General features: G+C 38.1%; 1 protein-coding gene across 1 annotated transcript in view; it reads left to right on the top strand.

Moving 5' to 3' along the window:
* Positions 1 to 22183, top strand: part of TANGO6 (transport and golgi organization 6 homolog) — a 180859-nt gene that overhangs the window by 2458 nt on the left and 156218 nt on the right. The window contains exons 3-7 of the mRNA XM_065919341.1: positions 11650 to 12293; positions 14423 to 14539; positions 16709 to 16850; positions 18776 to 18912; positions 21467 to 21629. Of these exons, the coding sequence (XP_065775413.1) occupies positions 11650 to 12293; positions 14423 to 14539; positions 16709 to 16850; positions 18776 to 18912; positions 21467 to 21629 (1203 nt within the window). The remainder of the gene's footprint in view (positions 1 to 11649; positions 12294 to 14422; positions 14540 to 16708; positions 16851 to 18775; positions 18913 to 21466; positions 21630 to 22183) is intronic.

Genomic DNA, 22183 nt, shown 5'->3' on the forward strand with positions numbered 1-22183 from the left:
AAATTGCCCAATGTCAGTCTCCTAAGTGGTAGAGTTAGGATTTGAATTTCAGATGCCTTCAACTGTAGTGTGGAACTGTGTATACTACTTTGCCACAGTGAAGAATTAAACAGCAAAATGCATTCTTGACTTATTAGTGGAGAGGTTGCTTGTCTAGCAACTTCAACAATCTAGAACATTACTGAGAACAGGGATTAAATAAGTTAAATAGTCTGGAAGTAGTCATCTGTTGCAAAACACATACACTTCACTTTTGGAGGACCCTCTCTAACTCTCAGTATGTGGTGGGGTTACTACATGTACTCCTTTAGCTTAAGAGAAATCAAACATTGTTATCTGAAAAAGAATAATTTGGTAATATATTATTTTCACAAATAGGTTATATTGTGTGAATCTTTCTGCTGTTTTCTTTTATCATATCAACTGCTGAAGGAATTACAAAAATACCTGTGCATAATAAGTATTCATATGTTCCGGATGGACAGAGGGTGTTGAGACAAGATGAAAGTATTTGCTAAAAGTACCTCCAGCTAGTTCAACTTCTTTTTCTTTCAATTGACTACTTTTGAGGTAATATTTACTGAAAGTCAACTGTATGTAGTATTCTGTCCTCAGTGATTTTGGAGATAGAAATATTATTTAACAACTTGTGCTATCAAGTATCTTGTTGGGGGAGATGGTACTCCACATATAGTGTGCTCAGTCGCTCAGTTGTGTCCAATTCTTTGCAATCCTTTGGACTGTAGCCTGCCAGGCTCCTCTGTCAGTGGTATTTCCAAGGCAAGAATACTGGAGTGGGTTGCCATTTCCTCCTCTAGGAGATCTTCCCGACCCAGGGATCTAACCAGGGTCTCCTGTGTCTCCTGCAGTGCAGGAGACAATTTTTTACTGCTGAGCCCATGAGGAAACCCCACTCCACATATAGGCCAAAGATATTCAACATAGCAGATAATATTAATACTAGTGGTGAATGGAGGGTACAGGTAGCAGTTGGTTAGTTAGTGAAGGAGTTATCTGAGGATGGGGCTGTGGAAGGATACAAGAGGAAGGAGAATTCAGTCTAGATGAAAATTGAATAGACCGAAAGGAAGGAAGATACCGAGTCTTTCCCTTTTGAGCTATTAAAAGGTCTACAGCGTTATTTTCTCTTCACCTGCCTTCCATTTCTGTTCTCAGTTGTGAGGCAAGTAAGAGTAATAGCTCGACTTCCCTTATTAGGAGGTGTGTTAAGCAGAATTGGAAAGGGCTTTGTCAGTTTCAGTGAAGTTTTGCTTGAGGTCATCTCAACAGTTGTTCAGTCACTAAGTTGTGTCTGTGATGACTCTGTGATGCCGTGAACTGCAGCATGCCAGGCTTCTCTGTCCTTCACTTCCTCCCGGAATTTGCTCACACTCATGTCCATTGAGTTGGTAATGCCATCCAACTGGCTCATCCTCTGTTCCCCGCTTCTCACCGTTGGTCTTTCCCAGCATTTCAGCAGTAGTTTTCCTAAAAAAATAACTTGCCAGACTAAATATATGTTCATTGAACTCAGTCATTAAAATTGAATTATGTGGTGCTTGGGGGGCTATAAATTTTGGTGATTTGTATATGATGAAACTGTATCACACACACACATATATATATATATTTGGCTGCACCAGGTCTTAGTTGGGTCTTGCAGAATCTTTGATCTTTCTTGTGGCATGTGGGATCTAGTTCCCTGACCAGGGGTCGAACCTGGGCCCCCTGCATTGGGAGTGCAGCATCTTAGCCACTGGACCACCAGTAAAGTCCCTTATTTTACAGTTTGAATTTACTAGAAAGTACCACACAAATTGTGAAGTCTGCTTTTAAATGTCACAAAGCATAGACTTTTAAATTGGTTGTGGGAAGAATAAATAACTTTGTTTATGAGGGCAGCATTTCCCAAAGCATGATGGGGATGGTTGTAGGCAGTATGTAGAGAAACATTTTGAGGCTGAAAAGCTTTAAATAGTGATCAAGAGCTTGGGTTCTGGAACTGGGTTGCCAGAGTTGAATATGCTCTCTGGCAAATGCCTTAACCTTAGTCTTCTTATCTGGAAATAAGGATATTAATATAATACTCTATACCTCACAGAGGAGAAGGCAGTGGCAACCCACTCCAGTATTCTTGCCCGGAGAATCCCACAGACAGCAGAGCCTGGCAAGCTACAGTCCATGGGGTCGCAAAGAGTCGGACACGACTAGCGACTAATACACACACACATATCTCACAGAGTTGGTGCAAGGATTGAATTAAATACATAAAGCCCTTAGGATAGTATATTAACTATTACTAATTTAAGTTTAAAAAGATTTAACTTGAAGAAATAAATGAATAAAGCAAATAGCAATACAGCTGGTGCTCAAAATAAATGGCCAAAAAGTTATGGAAGCAGTATATGACTCTCGTTTGAAAAACACTGTTTTAAGGCTGCAGATCTCAAACTTTTTGGTTTCAGTACTCCTACACTCTTAAAAAGTGGAGGACTTAAAAGAGCTTTTATGTGGATTATGTGTATCAATATTTACTGTATTACAAATTAAGACTTTAAGAGAACCCTTTTAAATTTATTTAAATACAACAGTAACAAACCTTAACATGTTCACATAAAAAAATATATTTTACCAAAATAACAGTTGGAAGAGTAACATTGTTTTACTTTTGAATGGCATTGTTTTATTACACTTTTTTTTTGCAAATCATAAGTGTCTGACTTATTAGAAGAGAGCTGGGTTTTCATATTTACTTCTTTGTTCAATCTATCATGACAGGTTTTTTTATTGAAACAGATGGATATCTAGACTCACACATCTATATATGTAAGTGAAAAGGGAGGAAATTTCCATCATCTTTTCAGATAACTGTGTATTCCTCTTTAAAACTCAACAAGAAGTGATTTCTTAAAAGTTGATTTTAATATAGAATATGAACTAATATTAATGAATTTTCATACTTGGTACACTCAAGAAAGAATGAGAACATAAAAGGCACTGTCTTAGTATTAATATGAAAATAGTTTTGACCTTTCTGACTTTCTGAGAGAATCTTGGGAAGGCCCTCAAAACCTGAGACCTTGTACCACACTTTTGAGAACTGCTGCTCTCAGAGAAAGCCATATTTATTTTCAAGTAACTTTTGTTTTTATCACCAGAAGAGGGCAGAGGAGACCACTTTATAAGGGACTCTTAAGAAAACGGAGCTAGTAGCTTTTGTTAATCACTTTCTTTGTGTGCCCTGTTTAAGTTCCAAGATCTTATAAAGTCACAGGAAGTTACTTAGAGATTATTTATTGATCTTAGTCATTAGTGGCAACAAGCTGTGAAAGCACTCATTTCCTGTTTGGGTGTATATCACTCAAAGGCAACAGATATTCATGCCAGTGGGTCAGAACACTTGCCCTGAATAGTCTTAGAGAAATACTGAAAAATCTTACTCTTCTGATTCTCACTATTTTAGTGATTCTCACTAGATTGAATAACATTTTAAAATGTTATTGTTCCTTTTTCTTTTCATAGAAGTAGCTAATATTCCTTATAGTAAAGCTTTAAAAAAAAAAGTTAGAGAAGCTTAAAGAAGAAAATTAAAATGACCTCAATCCCACAATCCAGAGATTACATTTTGGAGATATATATATATATGTATAATTTGTTTATAAAAGTGATATTATATACTACATACTGTTTTCTAACCTTAAAATATATTTTTAGTACAGAAACAATACATATTTACTGTGAAAAAAATTTTAATGAAGCAAAAAAGAAAAATCACCCAAAGCCCTACCATCCAGAGATCATCACTGTTAACACTTTGAAGTATAGCTTTTGAGATCTTTTCCTGTGTATGTACTGAGGCACACACACATATAAGTTTTCATACAGTTAGGTTCATCCTGTTCTTTTATCAATCAGTTTTCAGAAAAATGCATTAGTGTCTTAGTCTCCAAAGGTAGCCAACGGAGTGATATTTTTTGGTTTTGTTTTATTATGTAGTCGTGTTTTTGTATATATGTGTTTCAATTTATTGCAGTGATTATTCTTGATACTCTTAATTGTTCCATCTGTGGCCTGTGGGAGTCATTCAAATGAGCTCTTGGACTCTTTGATGTGACCTAGTAGTCTTTGATTGCTTCTTTGCTTTAGGACAGAAGATATTCAGATTCATCTTATACATTTCTTGCTCTATGCTTGAAAGCAATTCTTTTTAAGAATAAGTGATATTTAGGGACCACAAGATGGACACTAGTAATATTTATTGCCACTGAGATGTCATTGCTTCCAGACTTTTTCAATGATTAGAGCCAGGAAATATTTGGATTTTCAGAAAACAAAAGCAAATCAAAAGTTCTTACTGATAGTCCTAATTAAAATGAAATGTTACAGAGTTTAAATTTTTCCTAACATTTCATTAAGAAAAATTTTAAGCTTATAGAAAAGTTGAAGGAATTTTACCATGAAAACTCATCTACCATGACCTAGACTCTTTAACATGTGTTTGTCCACCTAGCCATTCTTCTTTACTATATTTTACATTTTTATCTTTGTATTTCTTTTCTCTTACCTGTAGATATTGATTCCTAATAAAATTAATACAGTTATTTACTTATATATATGCATGCAAATATATAGTCACATATTCATATACACTCACACATGCATATAATGTTTTAAAATAACAAGTCCAACATTACTATCATCAACAATCCTACTGTTTCTAAGGGATTTTTTGTTTGTTTTTGTCCTCAGGATGTACAAAGTTCTATATTTCAAGTCATTTGAGATAATTATGTGTGGTTATACTGCTAATTTGGCTTAGAGAAAGAGCTGGAACATTTTTTCTGTAAAACGCAAGCAGTAAATATTTTGGGCTTTGTGATCCATACTGTCTCTGTTACAGCTATTCACATCTGCCATCATAGCTCGAAAGCAGCCACATGTAATATGTAAATAAATGAGCATGACTATGTTCTAGTAGAACTTTATTTATTTGTGGAAATAGGTAAAGGGCCAGATTTGACCTGTAGCTTGTATTTTGGCAACCTTGGACATAAAGTATAGAATTTTTAGGTTCATTTTTTTTTGGTTCATTTTTTTTTATCTTTTATCTTTAGGAATATTTTGAATTTTCTTTTTGATTTGTTTTTTTCAAACTATGAAAAACATGTGTGTGCTCAGTCATGTCTAGCTGTTTGTGACCCCATGGACTGTAGCCCACCAGGTTTCTCTGTCCATGGAATTTTCCAGGCGAGAGTACTGGAGTGGGTTACTATTTCCTTCTCCAGGGGATCTTCCTGACGTAGGGATTGAACCTATGTCTCTTGCATCTCCTCCATTGGCAGGCGGATTCTTTACTAGTAGCACCACCTTTGAAGCCCATGAGAAACATACAGTGCTTTAAGAGGAAAACTCTAAAGCTGGATGCATTTATCCGTGTCTGTTCCCACTGATTTTTTCCCGTTTCTCTATAATTCATTGTAATGAATTTTTAATTTGTTCTTCCACTACTTTTAAAAAATAAAAATAATCTGTGTACCTTCCCGTTTTAACACAAAAGTTAGCATACTATATACATTCTGTACCTTTTAAAATTCAATATGTGTTAGAGATAGCTGCGTAGTGGTACATGGAAATCTTCCTCTTTCCCTTTTACAGCTGCACAGTATTCCATTATGTGAATATGCCACTGTTTATTCATCAGTTTTCTATGAATGGATATTTGGGGTTTTTTTTTCTTTTTTTCTTTTTAGAAATATTTAAACTCTTAAAATTAAAAAAAAAATTTAAACCACTACAATATTGTAAAGTAAATTTGAGTTGTTTTAAAACTTTTGTTAATGTAAAAAATACTTTTACCAGACTCAGTGGGTTTGGGGTCCTTAGTGAACACACCAAGTACTTTCTTAAAGTAGAAGCATTTATTACATGTGACAAGTAAGGAATCAGGGAAATAGTGTTGCCAAGTTCAAGCTATTACTGTTCACTGCTCTACCATGACAGGACAGTAAATTGGGGGACAGGTGTTTGGGCAAGAAATAACAACTTTATTTGGAATGCCAGCAGACTGAGAAGATGGTGGTACAAGAAAACCATCTTAACCTAGTTAGAATTCAGGCTTCTTTTATACTAAAAGGGGATAGGGTGTGGCTTTTTGCAGACTGGGCACAGTTGTCAATCTAGCCATGATGTTCCTATAGACCTCCAACCGAGAAAAATGTTCAATGGAGAAAAATGTTATTTTCTTTTCTGCACCTTTTTATCTCTGTATAAGTGGAAAAGCGTTATACCTTTAAAGGTCAAACCTAGGAGGTAGAGAAAAGGCTATGGTGTATATTTCAGACACTAGGGCACGAAGATTAGAGCTAAAGGAATAGACCCAATATGGAGTCAGGTTTGTTCTGTGTTAAATAGGCCTAAAAGCACTATCTCCCCCAACCATTGGACCAGAGTAGTTTTAAGCCTGGGAGGCATGCATATTCATGAAAGGGCAGGCATGATCATCCGTAAGCATTATAAAGAGGCAGCGCTTACTCTAGGTTGCCCCAAACTGAAAGCAAACAGGTGCTTGAGTGTTTGCTTGTACTACAGTGTCTTGTTGGATGTTTTGTAACCTTTTGGAGACACTGGTGTAATTTAAGGGTTAGCTTCTGCAAGACAAAGCGCACTTTGATTCAGCCCCATCCCTTCCCTACTGCTGCCCGTCTAACAATACGGCCATGAGCAAGCTTTGTGTGTATGCCAGTTTGCGTTTTTGCCTGTGCATCTATCTATAGGATAGATTCTTAAAAGAGGGATTGTTGGGCCGATGGTTAAATGCCTATGTAGTTTTGTGAGATATTGCCAAATTTCTCTTCTTAGGGAATGTACCATTTTAGTCTCTTACCAGCCATGTATGAAAGTGTGTGTTTCCCTGAAACACACCATGTGTTATAAAAACATTTGGATTTTAGCCACTTGATAGATGGGAAGTGATATTTCGGTATAGTTTTAATTTACTTTTCTCTTAGGAGCAAGGTTGATCATATGTTCATGTTTAAGAGCAATTTGCATTTCTTTTTCTGTAAACTGTTCATATCTTTTCCCCATGTAGTATTTCATGCTCTGTTCACTTTAGAATATTTTTAGTGAACATGTCATTGAATAATGTTCATCATAGTATAATGGCTTCAAATAATTCATCCATCATTCATTCATTCAATAAATAACTACTTATTTTGAACAGCTACTGTGTCAGACAGACCTTGTTCCAGTCAAGGAGAACATAGCAGTGAACAAAACAGAGCAATATCCTTGTCCTCAAGGAGTTTTTGTTCTCGTTGGTGGAGAGATGATAATAAGCAAAACAAATGTTGCATATAAAATAGAGTATGTTAGATACAGGTAGACTATAATTTACTCAAGGTGTATTTCTAATTTTACACTATTATAAATAATGTATTGTTGAACACCCTTTTAGTTATCATCAGTTGCATCTTTCTTAGAAGATATATTTTTATTTTTGAAGTCTATTGTTGTTTGATTTCATTTATGTTTTCAGGATTTTATTATAGTTTTATAACCATAATCCACCTTTTTGCATTACATTTTTAGTAGTCATCCTAGAATTACAATATACATCATAATTTTTCACAATCTGCTTAGAATTTATCTTGTACCACTTCACAGGACACATGAAAATCTTGTGTAAGGGTTCTTTTATAGCTTTCCACCCCTTTTGGGTTTTATGTTATAGTTTTCATGTTTATTGTGTCTTTGTAAGATATAAACCCCACAATACAGTTTTATAGATTTTACTTTAGACAGTTATATATATTTAAACAAATAAAGAGGAAACAAATGGATCTTTTATATTTACCCACATATTTAATATTTCTGATGCTTTTTCCTTCCTTCCTGAAGATCCAAGTTTCCATCTGGTACTGTTTTCCTTCAGCTTGAAGAACTTCCTTTAGCATTTGTTTGTATTCCAGATCTGCTGGCAGACAGTTATCTTAGTTTTCGTTGATCTGAAAATGTCTTCCTTTTCCTTTCATTTTTGAAGGTTACTTTTTATTGGATATAAAATTGAAACTTGATAGGTGGTTTTTTTTCCCCTCCTGTCATCACATCAGGTGGTGATGGTGGTTTTTTGTTTGTTTTTTACCCTGTTACCACTTTAATGTTTTTCCACTATCTTTTAACAGTCATTGCTTGTGATGATAAGTTCATTCATAGCATTGGTCTCCTATGCTGACTGTTTTTTTCTGACTACTTTCAAGATCTTCTCTTTGTCTCTGTCTAATTTTTAATTTTTACTTATTTATTTTTAATTGGAGGATGATTGCTGTACAGTATTGTGTTGGTTTCTGCCCTATATCAGTGTGATCTTTACCTGATTTTAATGATTGACTATCATATGCCTAGATGTGATTTTCTTTCTACTTATCCTGATTGGGCATCACTGAGCTTACTGAATCTGTAAATGTTATGCTTTTTCACTAAATTTTGGAAAAATTTGATCATTATTTCTTCACATCCTTTTGTGCTCCATTTTCTCTCCTTTTATTCTAGTTACTCTATTTTATTACAAGTACATCATTTGATAGTGTTCACAGATATTAAGGCTCTTTTTCTATAAAATCTTTTTTGTCTTTGTTGTTCAGACTGGTAATTTCTAGGGGTATATCTTCAAGTTCACTTTTTTGGGGTGGTCATCTCAAAGCTGTTAAATCCATCCATTGATGTTTTTAAAAATTTCAGATATTTTGTTTTTAAATTGTAGTATTTCCATTTGGGTTTTTAAGAAATGCTTGCTACTTTTTTGCTGAGTGTCTTCATTTTGTTCATTCATAATGAGTACTTTCCATCATATGTTTGAACACAGTTATAAGAGTTGCTTGAAAATCTTTGTCTGCTCAGACACCTGAGTCATCTTGGATTAGTCTCTATTTGAATGTCTTTCTCTTGAGGTGGGTCACTTTCATGTTTCTTCATCAGGTCTAGGACTTTTGGATTGTATAACTGACACCATGAAGGATATGCTTTTGAAACTCTAGATTCTATTATAGTCCTCCAGAGAGGATTGATCTTTTTTGGTTTGGTTTTTAATTAGGCTTTCTTTTTTTTTTTTGGCGATGCCATGGGACATGTGGGATCGTAGTTCCCTGACTTGGGATCAAACCTGGGCACATGGCACTGAAAGTGCTGAGTCCTAACCACTGGATCACCAGGGAGTTCCCTAAAGTAGGCAGTTCATTTGACTGATTCGTACTCTAAGCTCTGTCTCTTCTGCGATGGGCAACAGTTCTTTCCATTTTAGCTGAGGTATTTAAAGTTCTTCCCATGAATGCTTAGTTCAAAGATTAGCCACAGATTTAAGCACAGTTTTTATTAGATGGTTGGATGGCATCACTGACTCGGTGGACATGAGTTTGAGCAAGCTCCGGGAGTTGGTGATGGACAGGGAAGCCTGGCATGCTGCAGTCCATGGGGTTGCAAAGAGTCGGACACGACTGAGCAACTGAACTGAAGTGACTATGCAGAACTGGGAGCTCTTCCTCTCTGGTTCTATACTTTCTGAGATTTCTTATTTTCCACCTGCTGTAGTTGCCCTGAATTCTGTGCTTTGATTCTCAAGTCAGTAAGATGAGTTTCTTCTAGTGTTTTTGGTATGCAAAGACCTAACCCCAGACTGAAGAGCAGGAAACTTATTCAGTGCTGTTTTTTTTTCCTTTCGAGTGCCTTCTCTAGTTTTTGTTCACTTTCATCACCTTTAGGCACCTTCAGATATTTGCTTTTTACTCTTTGTTCAGAGTTGATAGTTATCTGTGAGAGGCTTGGTCTTATAGGAGTTCTAAGGAGATCTTTATTATTACTCTTCATTCATTCTTTTACTCAGTCAACTAACAGATACTTGTTTGGGGCTTACTTTATGTAAGCTGTGCAAGGCACTGACCAAATGAGAGAGACGTGGTACCCACCCTCATTAAGTTTAAGTTCTAATAGAGAAGAAAGAAAATACCAATAAAATAATTACTGACTATGATAAGTACTATAGAGGAAAGAAATTGGGTGTTATCACAGAGTTGATAGTGTGGGGGATGGCTTTTAGAGTGGTCAAGGAAGGTCACCTCTGAGGAGATAATATTTGGATTGAGATTCCAGATACCTGTGTCTCAGCATTTCCACTTTTAGGTGTGCACACGTCAGGAATGTGTGTGTGCTTCCACCAAGAGACATCTATTTTATTTTTTATTTATTTTTAATTTTTGACCATACCTTGTGGCATGTGGGAATCTTAGGTTGTTCCCCAACCAGGGATTGAACCTGTGCTCCAATATTGGAAGGCAGAGTCTTAACCACTACACTGCCAGGGAATTCTGAAGAGAAATCTATTTTAAATATTAAGAGGATCTGATGTGTGAAAAGTAAATTTTTGGGAGCGTGAAAGTAGGGAAGCCAGTCAAGAAGGTGCTGCTGTACTTCACGTTAAAGATGTTCATGGCTTTGACAAAGGTTGTAGTTGTGAAATGGAGAAAAATGAATAAACTTGAGAGTGATTTAGTAAGCAGAACAGGAAAGACTTGGTGATAGGTTGTAGAAAAGAAAAAGGTGGAGATATAACCAGTTAGTAACCAGGTTAGATTGTACTTGGGAGTGTAAGGTACTTGGGAGAATCAGTAATTTGCTGAATTTGAAAAGCCTAAGAAATATCTAAGTGGAGATTTCATTCAGCAGTTGGAAATATGTCTCTGAAACTTAGAGGGTAGTCATGGGCCAGGCATGTAATAAAACTGTCGAGGAAGATAATCCAGAGTTCAGGACAAGCCCTGGAGCACTTTGATATCTGGTAGAGGAAAAGAACCAGTAGAGGAGACATTTCGAGATGGCCGTTGAGCTAGGAGGGAAAAACCAGGACAGGGTGTTTGCTGCCTTAGAACCTAAGAGGAGCGTTTCAAGGAGGGAGTCAGCAAGGATGTCAGCTGCTGAGAGTGTGCGTGAGCTCCTTCACCAGCTGAGGGCAGTAAAGACCATATTGGGAGAGTTCAGGAAAAATTGAGACTAGATATTAGGGACCGTATGTGATTGAATTAATTTCTTTGCATCCCGTGTCCATATTCTGTGATCTGCTTCACTGGTTGTAATTTTATGACGGAAAGGACTTTGTTTTCTTCAATTCCTTATCCCTGGGATCTAGAACAGTTTGAATGAGCCTTCTGTGGTAAATGTTTACCTTTTTAGATTTCTGTTCTGGCTATAATTTCAGCCCAGTAAGTTGATTAAGATCTGGCCTCTTGGTTCTGGGGAAGCAAGCACCCTGTCCCCTCAGAACGTGTGCGGAATGGAAACAAACTCCATGAAGTATTAGGTTGGCCAAAAAGTGTGTTCAGGTCTTTCCATAGAATGCTATCAAAAACCCAAATGAATTTTTGTCTAACCCAATATAATGTGTTATGAACATAATTCTGACTCCATGCAAGTGCTGTGGTAGGATAGGAAATGTGATCTTGAATTCTGCCTTGGCTGGGGAGGCACAGTTGGGGGCCTCTTTCTAGGAGTAACGACATCTGAGTCAGGTTTCAGAAGATGAACTGGAGTGGGCAAGGCATTCCTCATGGAGGCAAGCACAGTGTGTTTTCCATGTATGTAATTTGAGTGATTTTTCTTCAGAAGGATCAGGCTCAAATTCACTGCAGATCACGAAGCATGACATCCTGTTGGCTACTTTAAAATCTAACCTGTCTGCTTTGGAGGACAAGTTTCTGAAAGATCCTCACTGGAAGATATTGAAACTCCTACGGGATGAAATTGCTATTAAGGCAGAGTGGCCGCAAGACTCTATGGACGTCACCTGGCATTTTACCTCCCAGGCCTTACTGCTGCTGCTGTGCTTGAAGGAAACCATGCTCCGCCTGGCAGCTGATTTCAGTCCAGGTAAACCCAACCCGAAGACTCCAGAAGCTGCTCCTGCCCTCAGCCCGGACACGCTTAGCGTCTCCCAGCAGAAGACTGTCCAGTCAGCTTTACAGTTCGTAGTGACCTTGGGTGTCTGCCCCTATCTCGTGCCTGGTGTCGGAGTCCCTCTGAGGCACAGGACTGAGTTTGGGGCCGTCGTTCAGGACGCGGTGTGCCTCAGTGCCGCCCCCAGCGCTGCCCGGAGGCTGCACACGAGCTGCAGGGGCCTCCTCGGTGTTGCTCAGCACGCGTCTCTGGGGGGCCTGGTTTTCTGCCGCCACTTTGGGGACATTGCCGCAGGTCTGTGCCAGCTGGGGTTCTGCCCGAGCAAGAGATCACCGCTGAGCCCTGAGGAGGAGGTAAGCATCCATTGAGAGAGAGTGTGTGGGAATCTCTGTGTGTACTTGTGTGTGGTTGCTATAAGAGGTCATCTCAGTTCTTTGGAAAAGTGCTGATGGAAAGACCTAGAATTTTTGTTAAATGCCTAAGCATCTCTGGTGGATAGACGAATCTTTTTAGGGGGTTGGACCTTTCATTTATTAAGTATGAGTCCTTTCACTCCTGGAGAGTCCATTTCACCTGTTCCCTTCTTTTTGAAACAGCGGTTGCAAGCTATTTCTTTGAATCTCTGTTTCTTTCCTGCTTTGTAAAATGTGTTTATTAATGCCTGCCTTGAGGAAAAAAATAATACCTACCTTGGAAGGTGGCTGTGAGGAATAAGGATAATGTGTATAAGTTACCTGGCCCAATACCCAGCAGTGCTCACCAAAAAGTTACTACTATTAATATTAATATTAAGCTGTTTACGCCTCCTTCATTAAGTTCTTGGGAAGATAATTGAGATGAAGTATGCAAGCACTGGGTACCCTGCACAATCTAGTCAGTGTTGGTTGTTACTATTAGGTGTTAAGGGTACAGGCAAATGTTTTGTTGACAGTCAGTAAGGATTTGAGCATCTAGATGATAAAAGTGTGAAGGATAAAAAAGCATTAGACGTGGCCATTTTCTCAAACGGCTCACACAGTCGCTGGGGAGACAAGACTCACAAGCGTAACATACAGGGACCACTGCTTCCCCACGAGAGCACTGCCAGCCTCAGCACAGGAGCCTAAACAGAGGACGCTGTGAAGGTGTGAATGTAACCAGGGTCTGCATCCAGATTTTATCACGTCCACTCACCTCATCTTTCTGTCAGCCTTTCTCTGTCACCCTCCAACTTGTTCCTTTTCTGTTTGTTCTCCCTGTGCTAACAAAAGAAAGTAGAACAGAAGACATTTAAAGGCCACGGTCACCTGAGCAGTCACATGAAATTATGGTCTCCTCCAGTGCCCTTATGTTTTGCGGAGGAGAGCTCTGTGCTCTTTACAACAGGGCTGTGTGCGTCTTGACAGCTCCATCAGTGCCTGCTGCCTGCACTTCCTTGAGATGAGGTGTCTGGAGCAGGTCTAATGACTATTGTTTGAGCTAAGCGGTACCCAGAGGACTCAGGCAGAAGAGAAAAAAGAAAAGGGAACCACAGAAAGGACCAAGTAATGGGGTGGAAGGAGAGAGGGAAACATGGTGGGTGGACGGTATGAAGCTGGACAGGTTCTGCAACAGCTCCTGCTCTGATCAGCATCTGCAGCACAATTTACTAAATCACAACGAGCAGGATTCTGAGTCTTGACTGTGAAGCTCCCAAAGGGGGTCAGTTTCTTGTGGCTTGGAGCAGGGACCCAGTTAAACAGCACCCTCTTTGCTGCCCAAATTCTGAGTGAATGAAAAGACCGTTAACAGAGTAAGAGATGACAAGTCAGAATGTCACCTTTATTACTCATCAAGGTAGAGCTGGAAGATCTATAGAGAGAGACCCATGGGTCTCCTAACAGTGCATTGCACAATGAGATGCACTTCTCACCCAGTTTTAAAGGATGGTAGAAAACTGCAGCTCCTTCTGCCCCAATGCAGAGGACATGCCCCTGAAAAATCTGTGGCACAGAAGAGCAGAACAAGCTGCGCTCATGCCCAAGAGACCGAAGAGGGGCAAGCTCCTCTGTGTGTGCCAGAACTCAGCAATCGGATGAGTGGATGCAATCTCCTGCCCAGAAGTGGGTGAGGGAATGGAGAGGGGGCCGGGGTGTTTCCTTATTATAGCTTCCTCTGAATGGAAGGAAACCAAGAGGCAAAAGAATTAAAATGAATAACCAACAAGGACCTACTATATAGCACATGGAACTCTTCTCAATGTTATATGGTAACTTGGATGGGAGGGGAGTTTGAGAGAGAATGGATGCGTGTATATAAATATAAATGGCTATCCACCTCACATGATCGTTCGTTGTTAATCGACTATACCCCAATATAAAATAAAAAGTTAAAAAAAAAAAGAGGCAAAAGAAGTCAGCCTTCTGCTCCCCTCACAAGCATCTTTGTTCACTGTTGCAGAGCATTACCTTCTATTGCTTGCCTGTTTTGTATCTCACAGAAGCCAAGGACATGTTTCTTTTAGGTGTTAACTGAAGAAGAGAGAGCCCTATCGAGGAAGGCCCTAAGAGACATCTTGGATCAAGTGTATCAGCCATTGGCAGTCCGAGAATTACTTATCCTCCAGGGAGGACCGCCCCAGGTATGCATGCCTGGGGACTCTTGTGGGTGAAGCTTTAATGATAGAGTGTAGCGTACTGTCTTCTTCCCTGGTAGCTCAGCAGTAAAGAATTTGCCTGCAATGCAGGAGACCCAGGTTTGATCCCTGGGTGGGGAATATCCCCTGGAGAAGGAAATGGCAATCGACTCCAGTATTCGTGCCTGGGAAATCCCATGGACAGAGGAGCCTGGCTGGCTACAGTCCATGGGGTTGCAGAGAGTTGGACATAACTGAGTGACTGAACAACTGTCTTCTCCTGGAAATTAGTCTAGTAGAATCCTGTTTCGTCTTTTAGATTGTTAAATGGTATTTGCCAAACTAAATTATACCAACCTCTGGAATAATTTTAAGGGATTTTTCTTCTAATGAAAAATGGACACTTTTCCCAATAATATTGTGATAATTTTTTAGGGCTTATGACAAAAATATATTTTATTCATTCTCAAACAGAGTATTTTTTTTTTAAACTAAAATTTGGCTGTTTGACAATATTCTTCTGGCAGAAGTATTTGGACATCTTATTCTTTGAATGGAGTATTTGAAGTCAATGACTTAAAACTAGAGTTATTAATTCTTAGATTTTTTTTTTGAAAAATGTAATAGTATATATTCTGCTCAGCATAAATATAGTTTCTTTTTTCCTTAAAAGTAATTATTTATCCAAAATGATTAAATTTGGTGATGTAGCTGGAATTATTTATTTTCTTTTAGTACCTGAATTTTATTATGAGTTTAGGTTAGTAAACTATGAAGGTCCAAAGGATGGGACTTCCCTGGTGGTCCATGAGTTAAGACTCTGCTCTGAGTGCAGAGGGTCTGGGTTTGATCCCTGGGCAGGGAACTAGATCCCACGTGCTGCAACTATGGCCTGGTTCAGCCAAATAAATAAATATGTATTTTTTTTTTTTTAAAGCATGAAGGGGAAAAAAAAAGCATGAAGGGTCAAAACAGTTAACTGTAGGACCAGCTGAAGCTGACTACAAAGACATCTCCTTGCTGAAGTCATTTTCATCTCATCCCTAGAATACTACTAGAGCCTCATATTGGGACCCTCTTGCTCATGCTCTGCTTCTTAGTGAGTCCACAGTTTGCCAGATGAAACAAAACACCTTATAAGGACATGGTGGAAAGCAGAGGCTCAGGAGTTAGGCACACTGGAATTCAACCCCAGTGTGCTATTGTTGGAATTAGTAAGCCTTTCCATCCCTCACTTTCCTTACCCATAAAATGGGGGTGACAACAGTACCTTCCTCATAAAGTCCCTTTTGCGATTGTTGGGGGGGTACTTAACACAGTGCATGGCACATCAACCCCCTCAAATTTCTCTAATTATTAATAATTAGAAACTAGTTGGGGTTGAATGTTTCCTTCACTTAAGTTTTATGCTCACACAGTTAAACACAATGAATGACCACACTATAATTTGCACTCCAGCCCAAAATAAGGGACAGCAAGTCTGTTTTGTTCATGGTGGTGCCACAGAACTCTCAAAAAGGAGTTCTTGAGGAAATCTAACTCTTCTTAAAGCTGCTGTGTCAAAAGGAATCAGAGTAGCTGTGACCTCAGAGGCCAGGACAGGAGTGCCCGCTCACTATTGTGGCCTCTCTTAGTGGTGAGTCTCCTTTGGAAGCTGCATTTGATCGTAAGGCCTGCGTTCAGATTTGTTGCATGGATCTTGTGTCCCCCAAATCTGTATTTTATTCACAAGCATATTTATATATTTCTGGGTTTGAAATTTCACTTGATATTTTACTTGAAGAAATTTCACTATGTTTTTACTTCCTTAAAATTAAAAGTGAGGCTGAAGAAGATTTTATAAATGTTTACAAAGATTTTTTTTTTCTTTATAAAAATTTTTTTTTGCCGTGATAGCTTTGCAGGATCTAAGTTCCCCAACCTGGGATTGAACCCAGGCCATGGCAGCAAAAGTTGAAGAAATCCTAGTTGAAAGAATCCTAACAACTGGGCCACCAGGGAACTCCCCCCTCCCCTTTTTTTTAAAGGAAAAAAATTTGCCCTTTTGAAGTCTGTATAGTGTACTGTTAATTATCAGTGTGACTCAGTATATTTGTATATTTTTAATTGCTGAAAAAAAAAAAAATCCTATCCACTGTGCTGACATTCATTCACACATTTCTCTTCTTTTTTCAGTCCTGCTCAGAAGGGAAGATGCAAGTTAGGTGCCGGGCCCCAGCTTGGCTCCGGCGTCTGTGTGGGCAGCTCCTCTCTGAAAGGTTGATGAGACCCAGCGGTGTTCAGGCAGTAGTCCGGGGCATTTTGGAAGGAGCAGGTGGTAAGAAATAGACGTTTGTTACTTCAGCATCCACTTTTCTTTATTGGCCTCCAGCCTTTGACTGTAACACCTGATGGAGACTAGGCTTTGTGCCTTTGTGGGGCATGAGGAAGTTAAACTTTAATGAACTCGTTTTCCAAAAAAACTCATTTTCTTGCTATTTTCCCCCAAAATAGTTGTGATACACTGCTCTTGTTGCGTAATATTGTCAACTGTTTCAAATAAGTTATAATGTCAGAGGAAAACATTGTACAGAAAGTTTAAGTAAACCCTGTAGAAACCATGAAATTCTCTGTGGCAAAGGCCAGAGGTCCTAAGAATACTTCACCTCAGGACTTAAAATATAAAAGTGTTCTCCTCAAGCTGGAGATACCCAAGAGATACAAGCTTTGGAAAGAAATTTTAGATTCGTTTCCAGTTACAGTCTCTTAGTCCTCATTAAGAGAAGAAATGTTAATTATCATACTAAGTATGGTAGTAGTTTTTAATTTATATTTTTTGAATTTAAAAAAAAATTACATATGCACATAATTTAAAGAATCAATACGTCTATAGTGGTTTTAGAAAAAAATAGCCGTCCTTAGCAGCTTTCCAAATAACCACTTGGCACATTTTGAGCAGGTTTCTTCTGATATTTACCTCTTTTTTTCTAACCATAATCCTTATATTAAAAAATATTTCACTGGAGTGGATGTGCCTGGTAATTTTTGAATGGATAGCGGGTATTTTAATTTAGCACTGCCAGATGCTATATTTTGTTGAGTTCCTTTGTTGGGCTTTGTGCTAGGATGCGGTTAATTTTCTTGGTATCAGTTTGAGTCCTTCAGTTCTGGCTCTTAAACCTTGTTACTGTGGGTGGATAATAGCCTTTAACCTAAGGTAATTTGGCACCAATACTAAGGCGATACCTTTTTGGGATTTTACTTGACTCTGTACGTATTAAGAGGCTTTTCCATGCTCACTAGTAGGAACACTAACTATTCCAGGCCCTGCATGAACTCTGGGGATTGTTCTCCCTACTCCTTTCTGCTGTTTCTTGCCTTGAATTCTCTCTCTCTCTCTCCCGTCTCTCTCAGCACACACACACACCATACTCTGCAGAAGACTTGAGAGAGGATTCCTCTGCTGATCTCTGGAGTTCCCTCTCTGTGTAACTTTCTCCTCTCTGCTGTTTTACCCTGAAAGCTCTAGCTGTGTTGACGTCCCTGAATTCTGAACTGTGTTTCTTTAATTCAACAACATAGCAGGCTTCACTGGATTCTCCTTTACCTGTGGTGTGGCCTCAAAACTCTCTAGGGACTTGCCTTGGCGGTCCAGTGGTTGACTCCATGCTCCCAGTGCAGGGGCACTGGTTCAATCCCTGGTCAGCGAACTGAGTTCCTACATGCCTCGTAGTATGTATGGACGAAAAAATTAGGAAAAAAAAAAAAAAAAATCCTCTCTGAAGGTAGTAGGCTAGGGTGTTCATGGGGCTCACCTTGTTTGCTTCCCTTCTCTTAGGGACCAGTACATGGGCTGCTTTTGTCCAGTGTCTGAAAGCCACCGTTTACATATTTTTTCTAAGGGGGTAAGGTAAATCTGATACCTGTTACTCCCTAACTCTAGTTTAAGGCAGTTTGAATGACATGATGCATGTAAAGAGACAGAATAATAGAAATACTAATCATTTAAAACATGTCAGTAATAAGCACAAAGAAGAAACTAGTGTTCAGATAATATGAATACTCTTGTTACAATGGTTAAGCGCTACTTTTTCCTCTGAACTTGCCAGAGACCAACATCAAAAGGAAAGTACAAAGAGGTAGTTTATCTTACAGAAGAAATTAGCGACTTTGAATAGGGAAGAAAACAGCTTCTCCTCTAATTTAAGGACCTTATGTGGTGAGGTGCTATGAATTTTTGACGTCTGTATCCATTGCTGACAGCCGGGGCGGCTGGAGGGAGTGATGCTGAGGCCACAGCTGCCGACTGGAAGAAGTGTGACTTGATTGCAAAGATTTTAGCCTCTTGTCCCCAGCAGTCTCTTTCACCAGAGGATTATTATAGAGATATCTGCCCCCAGGTAAATCATGTTTCTTTTGTCTGTTTGAGGATTATCTGCTTATTTATAGAAAGAGGACTGTTAATGTTCACCTAATATTGCGTTAGGGGCTTTCCCAGTGGCTTAGCGGTAAAGAATATGCCTGCAGTGCTGGAGACGCAGGTTTGATCCCTGGGTGGGGAAGATCTTCTTCTTTTTTTTTTTTTTTAAATTTTATTTTATTTGTTGGAGGCCAATTACTTCACAACATTTCAGTGGGGGAAGATCTTCTTGGAGAAGGAAAAGGCAACCCACTCTAGTATTCTTGCCTGGAAAATCCTGTCTGTCCATGGTGTTGCAAAGAGTCGGATATGACTTAGTGACTAAACAACAACAGTATTGAGTTAATATAATGTTTATTATTCAGTGAAGGACTTTCTTAATAACATTAAAAACCTGTGGGAGAGACTGATCTGATAGGCTTCCCTGATGGCTCAGTTGGTAAGGAATCCACCTGCGCTGCAAGAGACCTCGGTTCAATTCCTGGTTCGGGAAGATTCCCTGGAGAAGGGATAGGCTACCCACTCCAGTAATCTTGGACTTCCCTTGTGGCTCAGCTGCTATAGAATCTGCCTGCAGTGTGGGAGACCTGGGTTTGATCCCTGGGTTGGGAAGATCCCCTGGAGAAGGGAAAGGCTACCCACTCCAGTATCCTGGCCTAGAGAATTCCATGGACTGTGTCAATGGGGTTGCAAACAGTGAGACATGACTGAGTGACTTTCACTTCCATCATTAGTAACTGACTAACTTGCCCTCAAAACTGGAATATGAAACTATAGTTTTGCTGTATTTATTATCTTTTCTGTTTTTTTTTCCAAAGGTTTTTTTATATGTATATATTTTTTCCATTTATTTTTATTAGTTGGAGGCTAATTACTTTACAATATTGTAGTGGTTTTTGTCATACATTGACATGAATCAGCCATGGATTTACATGTGTTCCCCATCCCGTCTTTTCTGTGTTTTTAATTATTTTTTTAAAATATGTAGTAAATAAAAAAGGTAAATTAACATGGTATACAATTTTAAGAAGCACAAAAGAGTAAGTGAAAAAATAAGTCTCTCTCCTGTCTCTGTACCAATTTCTTATTTATTTTGCAGAGACAATCTGTGAATCATGTGTTTACAATTATATGTGTATGTATTTGTTTTTATATTCTAATTTTTACCCAAATGATAATATGCTACACACACTATTTTTCAGTTTTGCTTTTTTCACTTAACAGTGTACCTTGGAGATCATTTCATATTAAGCTGTCTCATTCTTTTTCTTGGGTGCATAGTATTTCATCATATTATGTACCATAATTTATTTAACCAGCTTCCTGTTAATGGACATTTAAATTGTTTCCATTGTTTTGCTGTTACAGTGCTCCAGTTAATAGGGAAGATTTTTAGAATCAAAATGATTTGCTTAAAGAGTATATGTATTTAAATTTTTGATTGATATTATATATGTATTTGTTTTCCTACACCTTTACCTACACAGTGTTACAAAACTTTTCTTTGTTAATCTGATAGGTGAAAATGTGTCACTACTTCACATGCTTTTAGATGTAAGATATGCCTTTTGGAGTACAGTGTAAAGAAAGTCATTCAGCTGTTATGCTGGTCTTCAGGTTCTCATGGGGAAGCATGCATGGGAACAAATATCATGATGTAAAATCTTACACTGGAAGATATTAAGTAGAAATTATCTTACAGGATAAAGCTGTTTACAATGATGACTAAACATTTTCTAAAACTAGTAGCTATAATTTTGGCACTTAAGGAAATGAGATAAGTCATAGGTTTTAGTCTTGCTGAGCCTGTTTTTGGCAGCATCACAGGTCACATACAGTTTTGAGACAGCAAATTCTCCTGTCTACAAAACATTTGAGTCACTTTTAAACTAGGAACAGAATGTACTTTTCTGTTGGGTGCTTAGACTCAAATATGAGAGATCAGTGGTTTGTTTGGTTTTTGTTTTTTAATGTTTATTTTTTGAGAATAAAGTAGACCCTTGGTCAGATCTGACAGGCTCTTCAGATTCTGAATATATTTATATGTTTTGACCCCATAATTGCTATTTATCATAGCAAAATTTGGGAGGAAAGCTGAATATCTGGAAATAATATTTTTAACAACATGAGAAGGTTTCAGCAATACACAAAATTGAATATTAAGTATGGTCTCAACTGAAGAGAGGAAAGAATTGTACAGGGAACATATTGGAAAAAATACACCAAAAGTGTTTATAGTAATTTGGAATTTAATTTTTTTTCTTAAAAATTATTCTCCAATTTTTCTACAAATAACATTTTATAAATCTGGTAAAATTGTTTAATAAAACGTAGCTCCTTCAGTTCTCATACCCTTTGGTGCTGGGTTGTTAAATTAATTAAAAAAAACAAACAAACAGTTCTGTTGGATCAGTGTTATTGCAGTGAGTTTATTTTTTGGTGCAAAGAAATTAATATGAAATGTGTTCTTTTCTTAGTTGTTGCAGTGCTTCTTACAAAGAGCCTGTATTTACCTCATGGAATTTTTCTTTTAGATTTTGGATTTATTTCACTTTCAAGATAAATTGGCAGCACGACAGTTTCAGAGAGTTGCCACCACAACCTTTGTAACTATGTCAAGGGAACAGCCACAACTGGCAGCCAAGTACTTACTTCAGCCTGTGTTAGCTCCTCTTCATCGATGTTTAAATACAGCAGGTAAACAAGGAAGTTTGGTAGTTTGGGGACCCTCTAAAGGACCTTCTTCTGTGTTTTGGATTTTTTTTTTTTGGTGTGTGTGTTTTGGATTTAAACGACTTAAGTCTATGTAGTTCAGTGTCTTTAGTTTTGTTTTTTCCTCAACTTTTTATTTTGAAAAATCCACTTCATGGAAGTTCTAAGAAGGATGCATCGTCTCACCCCTATATACTTCACATAATTAACACTTTGGCACGTTCACTTTCTCATTTCCCTCTTCCTACATACATATTTTTTCCTGAAGCATTTGAGAGTTAGTTCCAGACATCCTCTAATATATAGACTTTATTCAGATCTCTTATTTGTCTGAAGAATTTCTTTTATATCTGTTTTTTTAAAATTATATTGCATTTACTTATTACATTAATTTTTTAATGTAGAATAGATCCCTAATGGTCTTTCACTCTGACACTTTTGAAGCCCAGGTTATAGACTCTTTTTCAGTTTGTATTTGTCTAATTGTTTCCTTGTGATTAGATCTAGGTTAAACATTTTGGCAGGAATACTGTATCTGA

The sequence above is a fragment of the Muntiacus reevesi genome, chromosome 2, assembly GCF_963930625.1.
Source record: "Muntiacus reevesi chromosome 2, mMunRee1.1, whole genome shotgun sequence".
Taxonomy (NCBI): Eukaryota; Metazoa; Chordata; class Mammalia; order Artiodactyla; family Cervidae; genus Muntiacus; species Muntiacus reevesi.